This window comes from Sapajus apella, unplaced genomic scaffold, assembly GCF_009761245.1.
Source record: "Sapajus apella isolate SASKATOON/1434 unplaced genomic scaffold, GSC_monkey_1.0 scaffold22, whole genome shotgun sequence".
NCBI lineage: Eukaryota > Metazoa > Chordata > Mammalia > Primates > Cebidae > Sapajus > Sapajus apella.
In genome coordinates, this window is record NW_022436962.1 from 28,350,123 (window position 1) to 28,371,971 (window position 21,849).

General features: G+C 47.5%; 1 protein-coding gene across 4 annotated transcripts in view; it reads left to right on the plus strand.

Annotated features, from left to right (window-relative positions):
- The first annotated feature begins 2,244 nt into the window (after nt 1-2,244).
- STUM (stum, mechanosensory transduction mediator homolog) overlaps nt 2,245-21,849 on the plus strand; it is a 60,038-nt gene continuing 40,433 nt past the window's right edge. For 2 of the 4 annotated variants that reach the window (XM_032289449.1, XM_032289453.1), the window contains exon 1: nt 2,247-2,630. In XM_032289449.1, coding sequence (XP_032145340.1) covers nt 2,429-2,630 — 202 coding nt within the window. In that variant the 5' untranslated portion in view covers nt 2,247-2,428. Of the gene's footprint in view, nt 2,631-21,849 lie in introns of all 4 variants that reach the window. The other 2 variants (XM_032289451.1, XM_032289450.1) reach the window with 2 other exon arrangements.

A 21,849-nucleotide genomic window follows, 5' to 3' on the forward strand; every position in this document is an offset into this window, starting at 1 on the left:
ATCATCTGGAAAACTAGGGGATGAAAATCCACTGACTTCCCTGAAATCCTTTTTCTCCAGGAATAATGATTGAGTGGCCCTAAGACAGCTCGAGTCCTCTGCAAAAGAATATTCAAAGAATGTGGGTTATTTTCTAGGTCTCTGAATAAAATAATGATTATGCAGAATTGATTCTGGAGCCAGATTGCCTCCATTCAGATGCCAGCTCTACACTTATTAGTGGGGGACTTTGTGCAGGTGGTTTCACTTCTCTGTGCTTCAATTTCCCCATCTGTAAAATGGGGTAATAACGAATACTTTGTAGAGTTATGGTAAGGATTAAGAGTTAAAATATGTAAATTGTTTAGAATGATGCCTGGCAGAGAGTGCTTGGATAAATAACTGTTTGTTGAAAATAACACAAATCTGCAAATAGTTAACTGTAGTCATTGCTCAAATCTGCTTGTGTATTGCCTTCTTTGGGACACCTTCTGAAGCCTCCCCCACACTAGCTATCTGAGTCTCAGTAGGCCTTCAATAAGTGTGGATTAAATGGAGCCTTGCTTTGATTTTAACATACACAGTAACTCCATGCCAGAAAAGGATAATAAGCAAGTTCTTCTAAGCCATATGGGTAATTAGTGGCTGAACAAGACTAAAACTTCTAGTTTTGTTCTTCTGACTGCCAAACCTAAGCTAGTGGCTTGTGTGTGTATGTGTACACATGCATGTGTGTGTCCCCCAGTATCATCACTAACCCCTATCCATTTGCTTTTAAAATTACTTTATTCAGAGACTTATACAATAACCCATGTTCTTTTAGCCTCCTTCTGAGACCCTGAATTGTTCATAATAATAGATTCAATCACTATTATTCCTGAAGAAAGGATATTGCACCCTTCCAATTATTCGGACGATTTGCTGACTGGATAATTCCGAGGCCTTGAACCCCTCCCTAATGTTAGAGGTGGTAACTTTCATCCGTTTACTTTTTCCAGGTGTGAAGGCAAAGGCAGCCTTATTCAGTAAATCGGATTCAATACAGGACCTCAAGCTGCCGGCTGTTGCTTCTACCAACTGCCCCATTATTAACGCCAGACGGCGCTGTGTCCTCACGGGCTTTTTTTTTTTGAGACGGAGTTTCAGTCTTGTTGCCCAGGCTGGAGTGTTATGGTGGGATCTCTGCTCACAGCAACCTGCGTCTCTCGAGTTAAAGTGCTTCTCTGCCTCAGTCTCCCGAGTAGCTGGGATTACAGGCATGCGCCACCAGGCCCAGCTAATTTTTGTATTATTAGTAGAGACGGGGATTTCTCCATGTTGGTCAGGCTGGTCTCGAACTCCCGACCTCAGGTGATCAACCGCCTCGGCCTCCCAAAATGCTGGGATTACAGGCATGAGCCAGAGCGGTCGCCCCCTCACTGGCTCTTTGGCCACCACGTCGGCCTCACAAAAAGCCCAGGTTTCCCCCAGCATAGTTCAGGGGATGGTGAATGCTTCCCAACATGCCGGCAACAGGCGCCTTTCTTTCTGCTTTTGGTGCGCGCGCGTGTGTCTGTGTGCGCGCGTGCGCGCCCGTGTGTGTGTGTGGAGGGGGAAGTGTCCCATTTTTAACCAGTCTTTTGGAGACCTGGCATGGTGTTTGAAAATCTGTTTCCCCTATTATCGATCCGATCCCAAGATTGCTTTTTCTCTGACACTCGAAACAAATTCACTCATTTATTTTTAATATTATTATTTTACAAAATAGAGTTGGGGGTCTCGCTACATTGCCCAGGCTAGTTTCGAATTCGTGGGCACGAGCAATTCTCCCACCTTGGCCTCCCAAAGTGCTGGAAGTACAGGCGAGAGCCACTGCGCTCGCCCCAAACAAAATCATTTAAATCACGATACACTGAAGGCCGACTAGGTGTCAGGCGCCGCGCGGTCCCCTATCCCTATCTCCCCGGCCAGAAGCAGGCTCTAGATTAGGGGACTCAGCCTCGCGGTTCTCCCGACGGTATCAGCCAAGCACACACGCCCAGTTGCCGGGCTTCATGGTCGAGGTTCCCAGTTCACCCATCTGGGAGGGCGAGGTGTGTCCTCCCCTTCCAGTACCTGGGCAACCAGCTCCCTTTGCTGTCCTCTTCTACTGCCTTCCCTCGCCCTGATTTTCCATTCCTTGTGAGTGGTGGTTTCGGCTGGGGGGGAGGGGGCGGGGAAGGGGCCCGGCGAGGAGGGGCGTCGGAGTGCTGTCACCCGGTGTCGCGCCGCCCTCCCCGCCCCTCCGCCGGGCGTGTGGGGACGCCGGAGGGCGGGAGTCTCCGCGAGCAGCGCCGCGCACGGAGCAGGCGGCCGCTTGGGCTCGGCGCGGAGCCGGGAGCCCGGAGCCTGCAGCCGGCCGTCGCCTGCTCCTGTGCGCCGGGCGCCAGCCCCTGCCGCGCTGCCCGGCAGCCGGAGAGCGCGCCCCGCCATGGAGCCCTCTCACAAAGACGCCGAGACGGCGGCGGCGGCCGCAGCGGTGGCGGCGGCGGACCCCCGGGGGGCGTCCTCGTCCAGCGGGGTGGTGGTGCAGGTCCGCGAAAAGAAGGGCCCCCTGCGCGCCGCCATCCCCTACATGCCCTTCCCCGTGGCCGTCATCTGCCTCTTCCTCAACACTTTCGTGCCAGGACTGGGTAAGACGCTGCGCCCGCGAGCCCCGGGATCCCAGCCACCCCGGTCCCGCGGAGGGAGGGCGGGGAGGGAGGGACGGGCGCGGCCGGAGACCTCCTGGCGGTGCCGCGCGCTCCAAGTGCTGCGACCACGCGCGCCCGGCCGCTCCCGGCGTCCGCTGGCAGGTGGCAGAAGCGCGTGGAGTGGGCACCCCAGAAGGGAGGGGCTGCGTTGGGGGCTCCGACCCGCAGGCGTAGTGGCGGGGCTCCAAAGAGCCAGAAACTTTGCAGCCAATGTTAGAGCCCGGGGCGGCGGCGGGGTTGGCCCTCCTGGCTCCGGAGTAGGGCTCCAGTCCCGGCGCCCCGATTTCTGCTCCTTCTTTCTGTCGGGCGCATCCGTCCGTGAGCCCATTTCTCCGAGAGGAATGGGTCGGGGCAGAAGGAGCTTTAGGGCCTCGGTGGCAGGGATCAAACTCCCGGGCGTCGAAGTCAGCTGTGCCAGGGAAAGAGGGGACAAGCTGGGCTAGAGACACCTGCAGCCCCCTCTAGTTCGCTGGGTGTGGACCGTGTGGCGACAAGAACTCTAGCCAGAGTCTCCTTCGCCTCCTTCAGGGGTGCCTGCACTTCCTCCAGCACCCCGCAGGGCGCCGGGGGGATGGGGGATGATTTCATTAGTTTGGATGCATGTGAATTTGGACTGCATCTGGCCAGAGATGAACCCATAGACCCCTCAGATCCCTTCCGTTCCTGAGAAGTAGAGTGCGCCGGACTCTGGCAGCCGGCGGGGATTCTGGTGGGATCGATGTCCCACATTTTAAAGCAGAGGACCCTTACAGAGATGGTGCGGGAGGGTGAGTGGAGGTAGGGAATGAGAAGTTTTCCTGACCCTCCCTCCCTTAACTCCACCCCCAGGTCTCTGCCTGCACGCCTCTCCCCCTCCTCCAGCTTGGCACCGGCTGCTCCTGCTGTGAGGTGCCCCCCTTTTCCGTGCTCGGCCGAAGAGGCAGGCGCCCCCTTCCCCTCTCCAGGAGAAAGCCTGCTCCTGTTGGCGAGCTCGTTGCCGACGTATGGCTCCAAGTTCCCAAGAGCAGAGGCCAGTTGGAAGGGTTTTTCAGTTTGTCTTTGGCCTTTCTCACGGTCTCCTTGGTCTTAGTCTGCTTAGCAGAGGCCTCTGCTGCGGTGATAGCCAAGGCCACGGCCACCCACGCAGGACCCATTCACTTTCCTCTTCGAGCTTGCTTGTCTTTGTACCCCAAGGGGCTGCTGCGGGCCGCAGCCTATCTGAGCAGTAAGTTAGGTGGACTTTAGTTGGGCTTCTTTCTTCTGGGATGCCTGCATCAGCCTGTGCCCCTGGTTGGTGTCATCAGATCAGCTCTCTTTGCACATTTAGACACTGCCAGGAGGCAAGCTAATGTTAATTTAGTTTTACCAGAGATTCCCACCTGCTGAGTAAAAAGAGACTGCCTGCCCCTCCCTCTGGCAGCTGTGAAGATCCTCCTGAGCCGGCTGGCACGCATCTTGCTTCACCTTTTTTTTTTTTTTTAATGGTGAAGTAGATGCCGCCCTATGGTCTTTTGAGGAAACAAATGCATTGGTGCCAGGTGAGAGGGGCTGCACCAAGTCACTGCTGCACGAGGAAACCACCTCGTGGGAGACTAGCCCCAGGAGACAGCAGCTGCCCACCCGTGCACCTGTGTGTGCTCTCTTGGGTCTTCCCTCACTAGGTGCCTTTCCCAGCCTTGGCTCTCCTGCACTGACAGCATCGACTGCACAGCGTCCGTTCTGCTGACCCCTGGCTCCCTGCCCTAGGGATCCAGCTTTTCCCTTTGTGAGATCAGAATCCTACAGGATTTTTGTAAAACAACCAACCAAAGAAATCAATATAAGAAACAAGGAGAATATAAAGGGAAGATATGCAAACTACAAAAGTAATATAACAGGTGAGCTCTAGGTGCACAGATTTCTGAATTTTCAGTGACATAATCCTGGCTTCTTTTTCTTCCATTTTGCTTTGATTGCTATTGTACAGTTTACTGAGTGAACAGGCTCCTGCTCCTCTCCACACAGAATGAGGGATTCTTGATCCTTCGTAGTGGTTCTCATCTATAAGTCAGGCACACCTATCTCGTGGTGTTGCTGAGAGGATGAAACATGATTACGTAAAGCCCAGTGTCTGGTGCATAGGGAGCTCTCCGAGGATGGTGGGTCCGTCTTGCTCTTCTGCAGAGCTGAGCACTGCTCTCATCTCTGGGTGGGGGCTGCTGCAGCCGGGGCAGCACTGCCCTCTGGACCACTCAGGAGCAAAGGCTCTCTGCTCCCCTCTCCACCTGCAGTGGAGTTCCAGGCAACGAAGCCGCTCAGGCCAACCTTGCAGATGGTTTTATTGCCCCCTTCTCTAGGAGTGGGTTAAATGGCCCTGGCTCTTGGAAATCCCCCACTTGGCCCAGATCCACTTCTCCAAGGCCTCCTGGCTTATCTGAAGCTCCTGGGACAACTGAATATTCATGATTGGTTCTGCCCTTTGATGAAATGCAGCTTCTTTCAATTCACTCATTCATTTGACCAACACAGGCACCTACCACATACCAGGCACTGACAGGGGTTGTGATGACGAATAAATCAGTCAGGATGTCATAGGCTCTTGAGGAAAATTGATGCCAACTTTGTCTGAACTTGGTAAGTGCTCAGATGGCAGCAGGAACAGAGTGTTGTAGCAGAAGTTGATTCTTCTTGGGGGTGAGGGAAGAGGGGTGGTCAGAGAAAGCCTCCCGGAGGGAGTAGTGTTAGGTTAGACCTTGCTGAGAAAATCTATCACGTGGCCTAAGCACTTGCCATCCACACTATACTCTCACTCTGGAAACTGCTCAGACCACTGGCCCAAAGATCTCTATTTTTCTGGAAACTTCCCTCCCTGCAAGTCCTCTTCTTGATTGCAGATTGGATGAGAGGGCAGTCCTTGCTGAATGAATGCTGTTTTTAATTTCTTCCTCTCTGATGTAGGTGCCTCAGGTCCATCCATTTGCAGGACCTGCCGTGGAGAAGCCGCATCCTTAAAATTCCCCAGTGCCTTCTCCACCCATGCAACAGTGCTCTCAGGATAACACTCATATTATGAGCGGGCTGTGCCCTCTCCTGGGGAGTGGCTGGAAAGGAGAAGTGACTTATGATCACTCTGACTCCTCACTGAAACAATAAAAAACAATTTTTACAAATGGACATTAGTAAAGAGAGTCACCTCTAGTCCCATTCAGTGAAAATCTACTAATAAAGACCACCCTTGGTACCTTTGTGTTCCAGCAAGTAGGGCGTTTATAAGTATATACACAATTATTCATACATGTAATGAAAGTTCATTGTTATGCCCCCAAGTGGCCAGAGAGTTTGTCTAGTGTTCAGGGGTATCATTATACTTTTATATTTTAAAATTATACCTATCTTGATTTGGTGAAACGAAAATGTGGATATCTCAGTGACAGGTAAATTTGAATGGAGGAGGGCCTCCATTGACCTTTAGCCACTCCTTTGGACTCAGGACATCAGATAGGGACCACCTATCCCTAACACACTGCCTACTCTTTGTTGCTGCTAAAGTCTTGCTTCCCCAGTAAGAGCACCACAGGCTGGCTCAGCTTCTTCTCTCTCTCTTTACTCGAGACCAAAGACTCAAACGGATGATTAATCATGTCCTACCTCCTGGCTTCTTCTGTATCATAGATTTTTTTGTTGCTGTTTTGAGACTTTATTCTTTGCCTATCTAAGCAGATCTTAAATTCCTTGGGAGCAGCAACTATCTTAAATGTCTTTTTGAAAGAGTATGCTATCCATGAATACATATAGACTAGAATTATACTCCTAGAATAAGCATTAGAGATCATCTGGTCCAGTGCCTTTATTCAATATAAAAGCGAAGTAGGTCTGAGGATGCAAGGACCAAGGAAGTTTACATCCCACTAAATCTTTTGAAGGAAGTTGCTGAAGATGTTTTTCAACAAAGTAAGGGAGTAAACCAAGAAAGGAGATTTGAGATTCAGGAAACAATGGATCCTCTACAGAGTAGCCATGAAAAGCAAATGAAATGTTCAGCAGGACAAGAGAGTAATCACTTTTCATTAGAGTGGAAGGAAAGAGGCCTCTGAAGGTGACGTGGGAGAAGGACACTCTACAGAGTAGACAGTATTATTAGGACACTGCAAAAAAAATAATAATAATAAGGTTGTAATGAAAAGCAGAAAGCAAGCCAAAAACCAAGCAAACAAAACAGAAGGCAATTAGTAATTACAGTAAAGACAAAGAGCCATGCAAAAACATTAAGATCCAAAAATGAAGCAGCTTGCCCAATCAGGTCAGAAGGTCATCAGGCTTCAAAAGAAGAAAGAGTCTAAACAATAAATGAAGTGGGAAGGAATTTGGAGGATATGAGGGATATGATGTAGAAGGCAAACGTTTCTTCTATCAACAAGAAAAAAGAAACATAATCGGAAACTTCTGGAAAAACAGTACATTTCTTATAAAAGAGATAGCCTAAATATGAAGCAGTCCAAAAATGTGGCCTGATTTTGAGCATGTGGTGGAATGTAAGAAAGGCTCTAAGCACACAGGGTCGGTCGTTGGAACAGTGGTGCATGATATGGGCTCTTTGGCTCTGCAGTAAAGAATATTTGTTTAGTCATAATAATGTAAGTGCTGCTTAGTGGCTTTCAGCTTCTAAAATCAAAACGAAGCACTGAAGACTACTTAAGAGTAGCTCTAAAGGAGCATGTAAAGTGTTTCTGGCTTGACAACATAGAAGAAGTTGGATAGTAGAGGAAGAGAGAAGATGAACTGTGATAGATTGAATTATTGTTCCCAATTATTCACTGTTCTCTCTGAAAGAGGATTTCACACCCCCATCTGATGCCATATGGCTTGTCTGCCTGCCCTTGTAGGAGAATCTTCCTCCCCTGCCCATTGATAGCCAGTTTGGCCACATGACTCACTTTGGCCAATTGAATGTGAGTGGAAGTGACATATGCCAAGCCAAACAGACAGGTTAAGAGGCAGTGTGCGGTTCTGCCATTGTTCTTTTTCCTCTCTCATGAAAATGGCAGATCTCAGATGGCGGATGTCCTTCAACTAGTTCTCAGAATAAACAGCACATCAGAAGAAGCCCATGGCACGGCATATGAACAAGAAATAAGCCCGAGTTGCTGAGATTTTGTGATTGTTGGTCTTGTTATTGTCCCAGCATGACATATGCAAAGTTGACTAACAAGCAGATGGTAGGGTAGAGGCATGAATACCCTTATCATAGAAAATGGGGAGTCAAGAGATACTGTCTGTAGTTAATAGACCAAGAAATAAAAGGTGACCAATAGATGAACTGAAACAGTGACATATTGGGACAATGAGATGATAGTGATCTGCTGGAATAATGAGGGAACAGGAGTACAAGTGCAACGAGGAGTGATATAAGCAAGCTGGCTTGTGTGCATTACAGCAGAAAGTGGATAGGTGATGTCTAAAGTTAATAAAACATGAAAAAGCCACATAAGCCTACTCTTTGGAGATTGGGAAAACATGAGAATTCCCAGTCTTTCTGGCATCATCCATTTTTCTGTCTACTGGCTCATTCTCAGCAGCACGCATCCATGCTGAAATTGTCTTCATCTTTTAAAAATAGCCTCTCCTGATCCAATATCCCCTCTGACCTGTGCCCATTCCTTTGCTCCCTTTTACCGCAAAATTCCCGGAACAGCTGTCTGTATTTGTTGTCTCCAGTCCCACCTCTTTCATTTTCTTGTGAACTCACTTGAATCATGTTTTTGCCTCCGTCACTCACTCACACTGCACTTGTCATGGTCACTGGTCACCTCCGGGTCGCTAAATCCAGTGTCTCCCTCTTCCTGGACCTATCTAGCAGCAGCGCGGCCGCAGTGGCTCACTCTCTCCTCCTGAAATGCTTTCCTTACTTGGCTTCTAAAGCACTACACCCTCCTAGTTTTCTTTTTACCTCAAGGCTCCTCTGCTTCCTTTGCTCCTGTGGCAGCCTCTAAACTGTAGCGCTCCCCAGTGCACTTGGTCTTCTTGACCTTGATCTTCTCTTTCTGCCTGTATTCACACCCTCGGTGATCTTGCCCAGTCTCTGCTTTCAATAGCATCTTTCTGATGATGACGCCCCAGTTTAGATCGCCAGCTCAAGCCTCTGCCCTGAACTCCAGAGTCATATATCCAACTGCCTTCTCAGTGTCTCCACTTGGAAACCAAAAGGCATCCTAGACATAACGTATCCAAAACCAAACTCCTGGCCCTCTTCCTCAAACCTACTTCTCCCTCCTCTTTCCCCATCTCAGCAAATGGCAGCCTCCCAGTGGCCCCAGCCAAAACCTGAGACAACCTTGACTCCTTTTTTTTTTTTTTTTTTTTTACACCCTGTTCCCAATCTGTCAGGAAGTCCTCTTGGTCTGCTTTCCAAGCCTGATTAGTATCTGACCACCTCTTACCACTCTCTGGTCCAAGCCTCCACCTTCTCCCGTGTTACCGCAGTAGCTTCCTGCACAGTGTGCTTGTTACACTCAAGTCCCTTACAGCCTGTCCACAACATGGAAACCAGAGTGATACTTTCTAAACACAAGTGAGCCACATTGTGTCACTTTTGAGCTCAGAACCTTCTAATGGCTCCCATGTAAAGGCTCGAGTCCTTATTATGACCTGTGAGGACCTAAGCCAGAACTTTCCAACAGAAATAGGAGTCACATATAGAATTTAAAATTTTTCTAGTACATTATAAAAAGTAAAAAGGAATAGATAAAGCTAACCTTAATAATATGTTGCATTTAACCCAGTATATTCAAAATATTATCAACCTATAATCAATATATACATTATTCATAAGATATATTTTCCTTTTTGCATACTAAGTTTTCAAATCTAGTATGTATTTCACACTTACAGCGCATCTCAATTTGGACCTGTTCCATTTTAAGGGTCATTTCAAGTGGCTGTGTTAACAGCATCCACATTCCTTCTGGGAAATGGCAAGGGACCTGGCTGCCACGGGAGAGGAAGCGGTCAGTTAACAGATGATACAGAGGAAGTGTGTGGTGTAGATAGCTTGCCAAGCAGAGGAGGGCTTACCTTTGAGTGCCTTCAGCAACATTTTACTCTTAACATGCTCCCACTGTGTGCCAGGTCTACGCTCAGAGCGGAGGCACAAAGTCAAAGAAGATGCAGTCCCTGCCCTCAAGGAGCTGACAGTCTAATGGGAAGGCAGATGCTAAGGAATGCAGACAGTAGCATGTGCTTTAGTGGAGGAAAGGATGGACCACTGGGGCCCATCTCATCCAGACTGCACTGGCGAGGCAATGCTTTCCTGGCAAACTTGGCCATCTGGGAGATGAGCAACAGGCTGAACAGAATGAACAGGACGGTCTAAATTAAGTGCCGTTTTGAGTTCAACATTAGGTTCATGAGGCCACAGAGCATGAAAAGGGAAGTGAACAAGAAGCCAGGAGGCTTCAGACCTAATTCTTGCTCCTTAGTAGCATGGAACCTTGAGCAGGTCGCTTAGCCTGTCTGAGTCTCAGTTTTCTCACTTGTAAAATGAAAGTAATGATCTCTGCTTGGGCATCTCACAAAGTCATTATGTTAACTGTAAAGCACTCCATGGTCAGGAAAGGTTATTGCTAACAATTAATATTAGCAAAATCCCCTTTGCGCTTTTAAAGTGTAAATTGGCAATTTCTAATTATATAAATTTGTGGGGTAAAAGGTGATGCTATAATTTATCAATACAATGTAAAATAATTACATCTAGCTAGTTAATGTATCCATCATCTCAAATACTGAACACTTTTTGTGGTGAGAACATTTGAAATTTACTGCCTTAGCAACTTTCAAATGCTCGATATTCTATTATTAGCTATATTTACCACACCGTGCAACAGAGCTTGAGAAAGGAAAAAAATTATACTTCTCCTGAGATTTTGTACCTTTTGACCATCATCCCTCTATTCCTTCGCTCGCCTCGGTCCCTGGCTATCCATTCTACTCTCTGCTTCTATGCGTTCGATTCTTTTCGATTCCACATGCAAGTGAGAATATGCAGTATTTTTCTTTCTGTGGCTGACTTATTTCCCTTAGCATAACGTTTTCCAATGCCATTCATATTGTTGCCAATGATAAACCTTCCTTTTTTAAGGTTGAATTTACTCTATTGTGCATATATACCCCCTTTTCTGTAACCATTCACCTGCTGGACACTTAGGTTGATTGCATAACTTAACGGTTTTGAATAGTGCTACAGTAGACACGGGGTGCAGACATTTCTTAGACAAACACATCTCAAATGTTTGGGGTAGATACCCAAAGGTAGGATTGTGCATTGTATAGTCACTCTATTTTTGGCTTTTTGAGGCACTTTCATACTATTTTCCATAAAGATTCTATAATTTGCATTCTCACCAATAGTGTACAAGGGTTTCCCTTTTCTTCACATCCTCACCAAAACTTGTTATTTTTCATCTTTTTAATAAAAGCCATCCTGACATGTCTAAGAAGAGAAAATTATAGGCCCATATCCCTGATGAACATAGGTGCAAAAATCCTTAACAAAATACTGGTGAGCCAAATTCTACAATGCATTAAAAGTATCATCCACCATGATTAAGATTTATCCCTAGGATGCAAGAAAGGTTCCACATGTGCAAATAAATGTGATACATCACATTAACAGAATGAATGACAAAAACCATGTGATCATCTCATTAGATGCAGAAAAAGCATTTGACAAAATTCAACATTCTTTCATGATAAAAACTCTCATCAAATTAGATATAGAAAGGTCATACCTCAATACGATAAAGACCATATATGAGAAGCCCTCAGCTAACATACTCAGCATGAAAAGTTGAAAGCCTTTCCTCTAAGGTCTGGAGCAAGACAAGGATGCCCACTTTTGCCACTTCTATACAACATAATGGAAGTCCTTGCCAGAGCAATTGAATAAGAGAAGGAAAGAAAAGGCATCCAAATAGGAAAGGAAGAAGTGAAATTGTCACTGCTGATGACATGATCCTATATATAGAAAACCTTACAGATTCCACCAAAAAACTGTTAGAACACGTTAGAACATGAATACAATTAAGTTGTAGAATATAAAATCAACACACAAAATCATTGGCAAAATCCTTTTTGTTCCCAGAATCATTCTCGGGGTATTTCTCAGAGTGGCGCCCGGGGATGGAGAGGGTGACCAACAAGCACTTCCACCTTTTTTCAGCATCTCAGTTCCATGCAGCACACGGAGCTGAGACCTAGGAATTCCCACAGGTACCCAACCAAACCTCCTACACCTGACATGCTGGATTGAAGGGGAAGAGCGCACATTCTCCAGGGCTTAGTTCAACACACCAAGCAGAAGCTTTCTCCACGGTACTCCTCAAAACCTGGGCCTGTGCGAGAGATGTGTCTCTGAGGCTAACTTTACAGTTTGGGAAAAGGCTGTGGGGGACATCAAAGTGGTAACTGAGTGTGTGTGCACGCACACGTGCACCTGTATGTTTGTGTGCACAAATGTCCCACAGACTTTACCTATAGTTATTTTACTATAAAAATTAAAGCATAGTTTAGTTGCTAGGTCTGGGTTTGAAAATCTCTGTCTGTATATCCTTGAGGCAAACACATGGTGGTTCATAGCACACTTGAAGCCCCATAATCTGGGGTGGGGGTGGGGTGGCAGGTGTGTCTTCAGCGTGGGAACTTCCCAGTGGGAACTGGGTGCTGGGTCTCATTGGCCAGGCCGAGCACATGCTAGAAGAGACATTCCTAGGGGAAAGCGGAGGCAATGGGAAGGAGACCACATTTTTCTAATTGATAGGCAGGACATAGGGATTCATCATACATTTACTTTATGACAGATCATAAATTACATTGATGAAGTCACTTTTCTTCAAAAGATGAAATGAGATGAGGCCAGGGCTGCCCTTGAACCTGGTATGTGTAGGGTCCATGGCCAGAGCCCCCTATTGAGCGGGACACTCAGTCCAGCTCTGGTCTTTGCTGCCTGAGAATTCTGACCCTGAGGCCAAGAGCAATTTGCTGTTTGTGAAGAAGAACCTGTCCTGAAACTTCAACAATGAAAATGGTTCAATTTTCCTAGGGCCAAGGAACCTTAGGGCAGCTGCAATCCCTTCAATTTATAGACAAGGGAAGAAAGGAGGCCTCCTACCATGTCCAAGGCTCTGATCCACAATCTCACCATCAGGTACCCCGGCTTTGGGGCCTCCCAGCCTGTCACAGTGCCTGGCTTGTCCTGGAAGGTTAATTCATGTTTGGCCAGTTAACTGAACACACCACCGTTATGAAGACTTGCTGAGGACTGCAGAGGGCAACTGCATAGCCACATGACCTGTCAGTGACCACGTCAACACCTGCCACCAGGACCCTTCTCCACACTGCTCCATGCTTGCCCCTCCAGAACAGCGTTATTGAGATATATTTCTAAACTATACAAGTCAGTCTTTCAAAGTGTATGATTCAGGCCAGGCATGATGGTTCATGCCTGTAATCCTAGCACTTTGGGAGGCAGAGGCAGGTGGATCACTTGAGGTCAAGAGTTCAAAACCAGCCTGGCCAACATGATGAAACCCCATCTCTACTAAATATACAAAACAATCAGCTGGACGTAATGGTGGGCACCTGTAATCCCAGCCACTCAAGAGGCTGAGGCAGGAGAATCACTTGAACCCAGGAGGTGGAGGTTGCAGTGTGCTGAGATCGCACCACTGCACTCCAGCCTGGTCGACAGAGTGAGACTCTCTCAAAACAAACAAACAAAAAACAAAACAAAAAACACACAAAGTGTTATGATTTGATGGCTTTTAGGAACTGTGTAGTCTTTTGTTCCTTCCTCAGCCTTGTCTTCCAACCTCACTACTTGACCACTTTTCTTCCAGAACCTTGGAAGCTTAATGCAACAAGAACACCTTAATCCAGGTGCTCCTGAGGAGGGCGATTGTTTGGAACCTTTTTGCTGTTGCTGTCTCTGAGTTCTGCCAGTGCAGGAATCCGTGTCTCAGAAGACAAAGCTCACATTAGTGTTGCGGGCTGGCAAGATGCAAGCAGCCTCGAGGCTATGGCACATTGTTTGGGAGGTTGTCATCTTTTATTTTCTGTTTTGTTTGACAAAGAAGCATGTCGCCAAACAGAAAACATCCTCAATGAAAATGGAATAGCACAGAGCCAGTGGCACATGTTGAAATGTGGGGCGTGTTTGTGCTGGAGTGAGCCCCTCTCTCTGGGATGGATGGGTCCTGGCCTTGGTTGGGGGTGTTGCATTGGTCTCAGAGTGTCACTCTTAGGCCAAGCTGCAGAAGGGAGCACTGACAGCATATCAGATGGAAATGGGTCCCCTGGGTCACATCTCAGAGTGGCTGTGGTCTAATGCTCCCATTTCAATTTTCTCTGTTAGCAGATTAAGCACATTTCTGATTCAGCCCTGATCATTGCATTCTCCTCCCCTGAAATTCTGCAGGAGTCCCCATTGTCCATGGAACCCCGTTTACATTCTGCATCGGACTCACAAGGGTCTAGTGAGTTTTACCCATTCTTTCCCTCACTTTATGTAGTACTTTATTTGGGAGCATCGTTGCTCCTGCTGTACCCTCTGCCTGGTACACCTTCCTCCCTCATCACTGTCTAACTCTTACCCAGACTTCAAAACCCATTTCAAATGCCTCAAAAAACTCCTCCAAAAGCCTTTCCTGACCATGCCAGTGAGGTGGGCTCTTCCTGCCTCAGACTGGTCAGGTCACTTAGAACATTCCTCTTGCTCTCCTTGAGATTCTGTTTCTTTGGTTGTTGTCTTCATCTTTTTCTGTGTGAAATCATCTCCTGAGAATAGGGACTATGCTTTACTTACCTTCTATTTCCAATCGCAAGTAGCACCTTTCTAGTAGGTACTTGCTGAAGTGAACGTATGTTTGCATATTAACTACTGGTTGGAAAGGTGGAACCAAGAGCAGGTCCTTGTTCTTTTAACCTAATGGACCCCTCCCCAAGGGACACAGGCTTTCCTGTCACTTCTTGGCCTTCCTAGCCTAGAGTCCTCGGGGCTTCATGCAGGATGCGGGCAGATGTGTTGTCCAGCATGTGTGTCTCCGAGGAGTCCTTGGTCTCCGACCACTTGGGGAGGAACTGGGGCAGAGGAGAGATGTTACTGGGACAGATGGCCTTGTCTATGGGGACTTGTTGGAGCAGTTATGACATTACGGAGAAGAGCGGGGCCACCATCTGTAATTACCCCGTGAACTTTCAAGTTGTGTAGCTAACCACTGACGAGTGTCGCAGGAGTAGTGGAAGGGATCAGTCTTAGTAAGCCTTGTTAGTAAAGACTGGTTTGGTCAATAACCATCGAATCTAAACCTAGGGGGACGCTGGATGAGGAGCAGGATATTTCTTTGCATGATTGTGAAGTGTCTCCCCTCAGAATGCTTCTAACTTACATGGGGGAACATCACAGCGTGGAGAAAACAGACAGCATCTTGACTGTGTGAACGCAATTAACATCATCTGAACCCTGAAAAAGTTGTGCTAGGGAAAGACTCCAGTCACAAAAGGCCACGCATTTGTGATACGACTGATATGAACTCTCCACAGTGGGCAAATCCATAGAAATAGACAGTATGTGGGGTGGGGGACGAGGGTGGGGGGAAATGGGGAGTGACTGCTAATGAGTACAAGGTTTCTTTTGGGGGTGATGAAAATGTTCTAAATGTTCTAAAATTGATTGTGGTGATGGTTCCACAAAGCTGTGAATACACTAAAAGCCACTGAATTATTAAGTGGGTAAATTTTATGATATGAAAATTGTATCTCTGGCCTGGTGCGGTGCCTCACTCCTGTAATCCCAGCACTTTGGGAGGCCGAGGTGTGCGGATCACGTGAGGTCAGGAGTTTGAGACCAGCCTGGCCAACATGATGAAACCCCGTCTCTATTAAAAATACAAAAATTAACCAGGCATAGTGGTGCATGTATGTAGTCCCAGCTACTCGGGAGGCTGAGGCAGGAGACTTGCTTGAACCCAGGAGGAAGAGGTTGCAGTGAACCGGGATTACACCACTGCACGCCCTCCAGCCTTGGCGACAGAGCAAGACTCTGTCTCAAAAAAAGAAAATAAGAAAATAAAATTGTATCTCAATAAAGCTGTTAAAAATTAACATCATCAAGGGACAGACATCATGCACCCTCTGAGGTGATCCTGAGAGGAACACAATATCACTTCTGTAGTCTTCTAGCCAGGGATTCCCAAACTGGATCTGCGAATGGAGAACATCAGACAAACCCAAACTGAGGGGTGTCTGTCAGCTACTGGCCTGTATTCTTCAAAAGAATCATTGTCATACAATATTAAGGGAGTCTGAAATGACAGCTACATACAAAACATAATCTTGGATTGTATCCTGTACTGGAAGAAAAAAAGAATCATAATGGGACGTTATTGAGACAATTGACACAAATTGGAATACAGATTGTGGATTAGATGAAATATTGTATCGATATTAAGCTTCCTAACTTTATGCTATGAATATGTGAGAGAATATCTTTGTTCATTGGAAACACAATAGACTAGTAAGAAATAAAGAGCCACAATGTTGTCAGCTTATTCACAAACAGTTCAGAAAGAAAGAAAGAAGAATGTGGAGACAGAGAGAGGATGGCAAGACCAATGGAGTGAAATGTTAACAGTTGGGAATCTGGGTAAAGGCTAGGCCAGAGTTCTTTGTATTATTCTTGCAACTGTCCTGCCAGTTTGAAACTATTTTAAAATAAAAAGTTAAAATATTTGGCAAAAAGCCAAACACACTCATTCAGTTCAGACAACAGTTGTACTGAAATCCAAACCACTCTTCTCTAAGTCAGTGACGTCCCTCTCTTATCACTTCCGCAAGGTCTGCCAGCCATAAGTAAGTGGGGGGCTATTGGGGGACCACAGGAAAAAGTCAGGGCACAAGGTGACATTGATTTGCAAGGCCCCCAAAGGAGATTTTTCCAGAGACCCTTGCCATTAAAATCCTAAGGGCACACACAAGTTTATTGCAGCTGTTTGGGAGTATGAGGCGTTCCTCTGCTCCGTCAGCGTAGGCTTGATTCACAGCTCAGTTACAGTGAGTTCCCCGGGAGGCTGGGGTCACTGTGCACAACCCGATTCCCTTCAGTGGCCCATGGATCTAAGCAGGCTGCTTTTGCAGGCCTCCTTTGGGGCTGATCAGGCATCTGAATGCTTCAGCCGGAGCTGGAGTAGATCCCAATACCACAGAGCTATTTTGGAGAAGTCTTCATTTCCTTCCTTACTCCTCTTTTTGCCTTGTCAGTGTGGAGTCCAGGAGTTGTCTATGGACCTCAAAGAAACCACCTCATCAACAACCAGGGAATGGCCCAAGAGGGCATGGGAGAACTGCCCCTTTGCCTTGGCTGCTCTGAGAGGTCATGTGGGTTGAACATGCAAGTGGAATCCTTCCAGGAATTGCCCTGTGGCCTGACTCAGAAGGGAAAAAAGTAAACATTACCATCTTAGGCCCAAATAGCTGCGGTTCTGAGGCTCTAGGCAGAAAGGGTGGGGAGCTCTGATGCACCCTCGCTCATAGGTCGGTCTTGGCCAAAAGGCTCGGATGGTCTTGGGTCTGACTGCCCAGGGCTGGACTCTGAGTCTGATACATCCTGAGGACAAGGGCCTCAGTGCTTGGGAATTGATTTGGCCTAAAGGGAAAGAAAACTCAGGAAAGTCTTGAGTCTGGCGAGATCCCAATTACTTGGCCCACTCTTGGGTGGGATCTCTGTGTGGTTTATTTTTCCTTCTAGTTTCCCTTCTGAGCCCCAGGATTCATGCCCTAGGATGAATTCATACAATTCATGCCCCAGGATGCCCTAGCTCTCTCTGTGTGAGTTTCCCCGAGGACTTAGGAGCTAGGTCTACCCTGTTTCAAGATGTAGGTCCTCAGGAAATGCTTGGAGGTCAGGCAAAGCACTTCTTGAAGAAGGACTCAGGGAAGGGAGTGGGTTAGTGGCTGTGTCTCCCAGGCCTGTTTCTATTCCATTGCTTTCTGTCTTCATGGGGTTCCCTGCCCAGCGCCATGGAACTGGCACTGCCACCACTCATGGGGGGAAATGAGTGTGATTCTTAACATGCATCTGAAGAGTCAGCACTGCCTGGGGTTGGTGGTTGGGTGCTGGGTAGAATATGCATTAGAAGCAGGCATCTACTAGCCTTGGATTATCTGGTCTGCCTACCACTCTAATTTTGAGTTTTCCAACTTAGCATGTGGGTTAATCTTATCTCTTTGACTGTACCTTTTTTGTGTGACTTCCTCTAGTGGGGAGCCCACTGCAGGGCACCCAGCACCCAATAGAATCCCAGCCCTACTTGCTGAGTGATAATGAGCTGGGAAATGTGCCCCTTCCTCCAGGAGAGAGTGGCTTCTGCTGGGCTGAGATCTGGAATCCCTGCTCCTCATTCCAGCTCGTGTTGTTGATGGGGAGCCTCGGCGCTCAGCCTGATGCATCTCATGTTTTCAGGTTCTGAATGAATAAGAAGTTTTGCCCTTGCAGAGGTGAGCAGGGGAGGAGGCTTGACAGGTGGGCCGGTGGCTCCCACTCCCCTGCCCTCCCCCATGCTTTCTCTGCTCTTCCCTATCATGCTTTGGACCCGAGGAGGCCGACCTCTATGGCCTGCATCACCAGGTAGGGGCAGAGGAAGGGAGGGAGAGTTTGGGGGACTGGTTTCCCATTCCCTCCGTTCCTGTCTATGACCACGATTTCCATTCCATAGCCCCTTCCACTACCCCAGCCTCTCCACTCAACAATACCTTCCCTCTCCCCGTCCCCCAGGCCCAAGGGTGGGATCGGCCCCTGCTGCTGCTGGGCACCAGCATTTCAGCCTCCCATCCTGCCCAGATCTGTCTATTGTCCCTTCAGGAAGACCCTGGGGGAGAGCCTTTGTTTCCTACTGGGACACACAGATGTTCGCTTTTAGCACCCCTGACTAGATTGTGGGGTCCTGAGCCACCAGCCTTGGCACTCCTACTGCTCCCCTACCCTCACTCCCCGTCCCCACCCACCTCCACCTGGTTTTCCTAACGATGTTGGTTTCTAACACAATCTTCCTCCTAGAAGCTCTGGAGCAGCCAGTACATGGAGCCAGAGCTTCCTGCTGTCTGCAAAGTGTGGGTGTCCAGCTTGCAAATGGCTCTGGTGCTAGGAGATGCCTCAGTGTGGGGAGGGGTGGCGGCTTGAGAAGGTGCTAGGCGTGACTCCCTGCCTGGCTCCTGCTTGGGTAGTTCTGCATACCCCCATCTTCCCCCCTCCCCACCCACGCTTGGCTCAGAGATCTCTGGGCTGCACCTCCTGCCCAGAGGATTCCCCAGCAGCAGAATCCAGGTTCTGCCTGCTCTCCTCCCAGGAAACCCAGATGGCTGGAAGCACCGCCGCCTTCCCGGAATGTCATTTCCCTCTTTCACCTGAAGCCTTCATTTCGAAAGGTACAACATCTGCCCAGCCTATTGTTTGTGCCTGGTCTTACCAGCGATTCCTCCTTACTCTTCCTGTAATAAACAGGAAGAGAGATACTGAAAACAAATCACTACTCAGTCCAGTGTACTCCCCTCTCCCTAGGACCCATCGTTTTGCATTTTTGTCCCCTATCACCCTTTCTTCTGTTCCTCTTCCCTTGGAGAATGACACCTGCTCAGGAATGGAATCATCAGTTGCATGGTTTGATTTGTTTTCCTCCGCTCACAGAAAGAGCCTCCACTGTTTGAATTGTTAAAGCCCCCAATGATTCCTTGTTATGAGAAGTCATCAAAATACGCCTATTATGTTTTAAGTCTTTACAAAAGACACCAAAAATTAGTGCATCATCTACTTAAAATAATCTCTTTTGATAGCCATGCCAATTACATTTGTAAAAGGCATAAAGGTTCTGGTAAGGTACTTCTGATTTTTCCCCCCTCTTGCGTGATTTATGTGCAGACTTCTGAGAAGTAGGTTTTGTAATAGAGATTCAGCTGGGCTAAATCACAGCAGCAGAAGCTTATGCAACTGCTAAAAACCTATGAGTTAAAAATGGAATAGTCTTGCAAAGTGGGGAAGGTAATAACATCAGTGATGAGAAAATAGTAATAAATTAGTATTTCAGCAATTCAGGTCTCTTACCCACATTTTTTTTTTTCTTGTACCAGAAGGTCTTGGTGTCATTTTTCCAGAATAAATCCCAAGTGATTTTTTTCTTAATAGAAAAAAGTCAAACTTTGCTTTCACTAATTCCACCCTCTGTCCCAAAAATCCAGGATCAAGAGCCCTTTTATCTGACTTTTTGCCATGTCACAAAACACATCTCGTATTTGCTGGACTCTGTATGTTCACTAATTCCTATAAAGGAACAGATTTTAGATTTTTATAAGTGGGTTTTGTTAATTTGCTATTTTAAAAATACTTGTGAGACCTTTACAGTTGCCATGGCAATATAATTTCCATAAACATGATTTTCATGGGGATTTTTGCACATTGAAGGCTGAGGTTGATATGCAGTGTTGGGGGGAAGGTAGGTGGTGAATTTGGCAGCAACACTATTGCTGCTTCCTGCAAATGCTGCAAATAAGATTCCAAGAATCCATGTTATGACAGAGACCTGGATCTATAAACAACACAATTGACATTGACACAAGGGGCTTCTTGGAAGTAGATCTGGTCGAGGAGAAGGAGACCAGCCTGTTCCTAGGAAGAAGCCAGCAGGGTGGTGAGTCCGGGGCACCTGGTCTGCTAATCAATGGTCCTGTCCAGGCCAGACTGACCTGAACTCTCTTCCCAAACCTTGCTTTCAAAAAGCCTTTGAGGACTGTTCATCCTGGAGCTATCCAAGGGGTGGTGAGGGGCTTGAGGGCCTTTTCTGGAACCAGATTGGTTCAAAAATCCCATTTACTGCACCGCACTGCTGAAATGCTGAACATTTGCAGTGGAAAATAACAGAAAGTAAAAACACAACAATATTAGCTATTAAACAAAATAAGAAAACATTGAATAAGAAATAGTTTCGTATTCATCCTGAATGCCAGTGGTTGAGGGAAAGCAGATTTAATGAGAAGAGGTAGATGGTCCCGGTGGCCCCAAACAGCATCATTTTTATCAGTGACGCCAGACATTTGTGATGGCTCACAAATACATTTTATTAAATAAAATGCCAGTACATTTTATTTCCCAGAGAATGAGCTGTACAAAGAGATCGAGGGAGAAGTTGAAGACAGAGAATTTTCTGATAGCCAAACACGTGTTGGAGAAGGAATGACAAGGAAAAGCAATTAAAATTGGGAGCCTGACCGCCTGAGAGGACTCTGCCCAGGGGTCTCTAGTGAGCAGATCAGGCACATGGCGCCAGGCGCTGCCTAATTAAGCAACTGAACACAGCCAAGGGGCTTGAATCATACAGAATTATGAATCATAAAGAATTATGAATTACTGGAAAGCCATTGTGTTGACATTATTATTATGTATTGTCTGAAATGCGAGCAGGGACACCCCGAGGAGGAGGTAGGAGACTGCCTCTGTGGCGAGCACTGATCTCCAAACCTGAGACGCCAGGGAGAGGTCATGTGCGTGCCCGGGAGCCTGCACACCGCGTCCCCCGCGTGCCTAAGACAAGTGCACATCCAGGAGTCTGCACACTCAGAAAAACTCTACCAGCCCCATTACGCACAATCTCACGCTTCACACCAGTGGGAAAGGCCAGGGAACAGTCCTGTCTGCAGACTGCGGCGACGGCCGGCAGCTGCAGCCGACTTGTGATTTGTCAAGTGCGTTTATTGAAAACGAAAGCGATTTGATTTAGAGTAGCGAGGCTGAGGCGGTCCTCATTCCGAGGGTGCTGAGGGCTGTGAGTCCCGCTGCGGGTTCGGGGCTGCAGTCAACCGTAGGCGGGGCGGCTTGCTCAGGGCCTATCAGCGCCGCTCCAAGGGCTTCCCAGGCGTTTTTTCTTTTCCCTGAAATAGCTCAGAGGAATTTGTCAGGACAGCTTCAGGAATGTGGTTCATCGCCCCATCCAGAGTGGGAATTGGAACCAGAACGCTGCCTGCAGCGCAGCTCCAGCCTCTTCCCTCAACACAATTTAATTAAAAAAAAAAAAAAAAAAAAAAAAAAAACTTTAAAGCATCCGTAGCAGGCAGCTTGGCTGAGGCTGGTGGGCTGCCAGGAGGAGAGGAAAGGAGCCCGCAGAGCAAA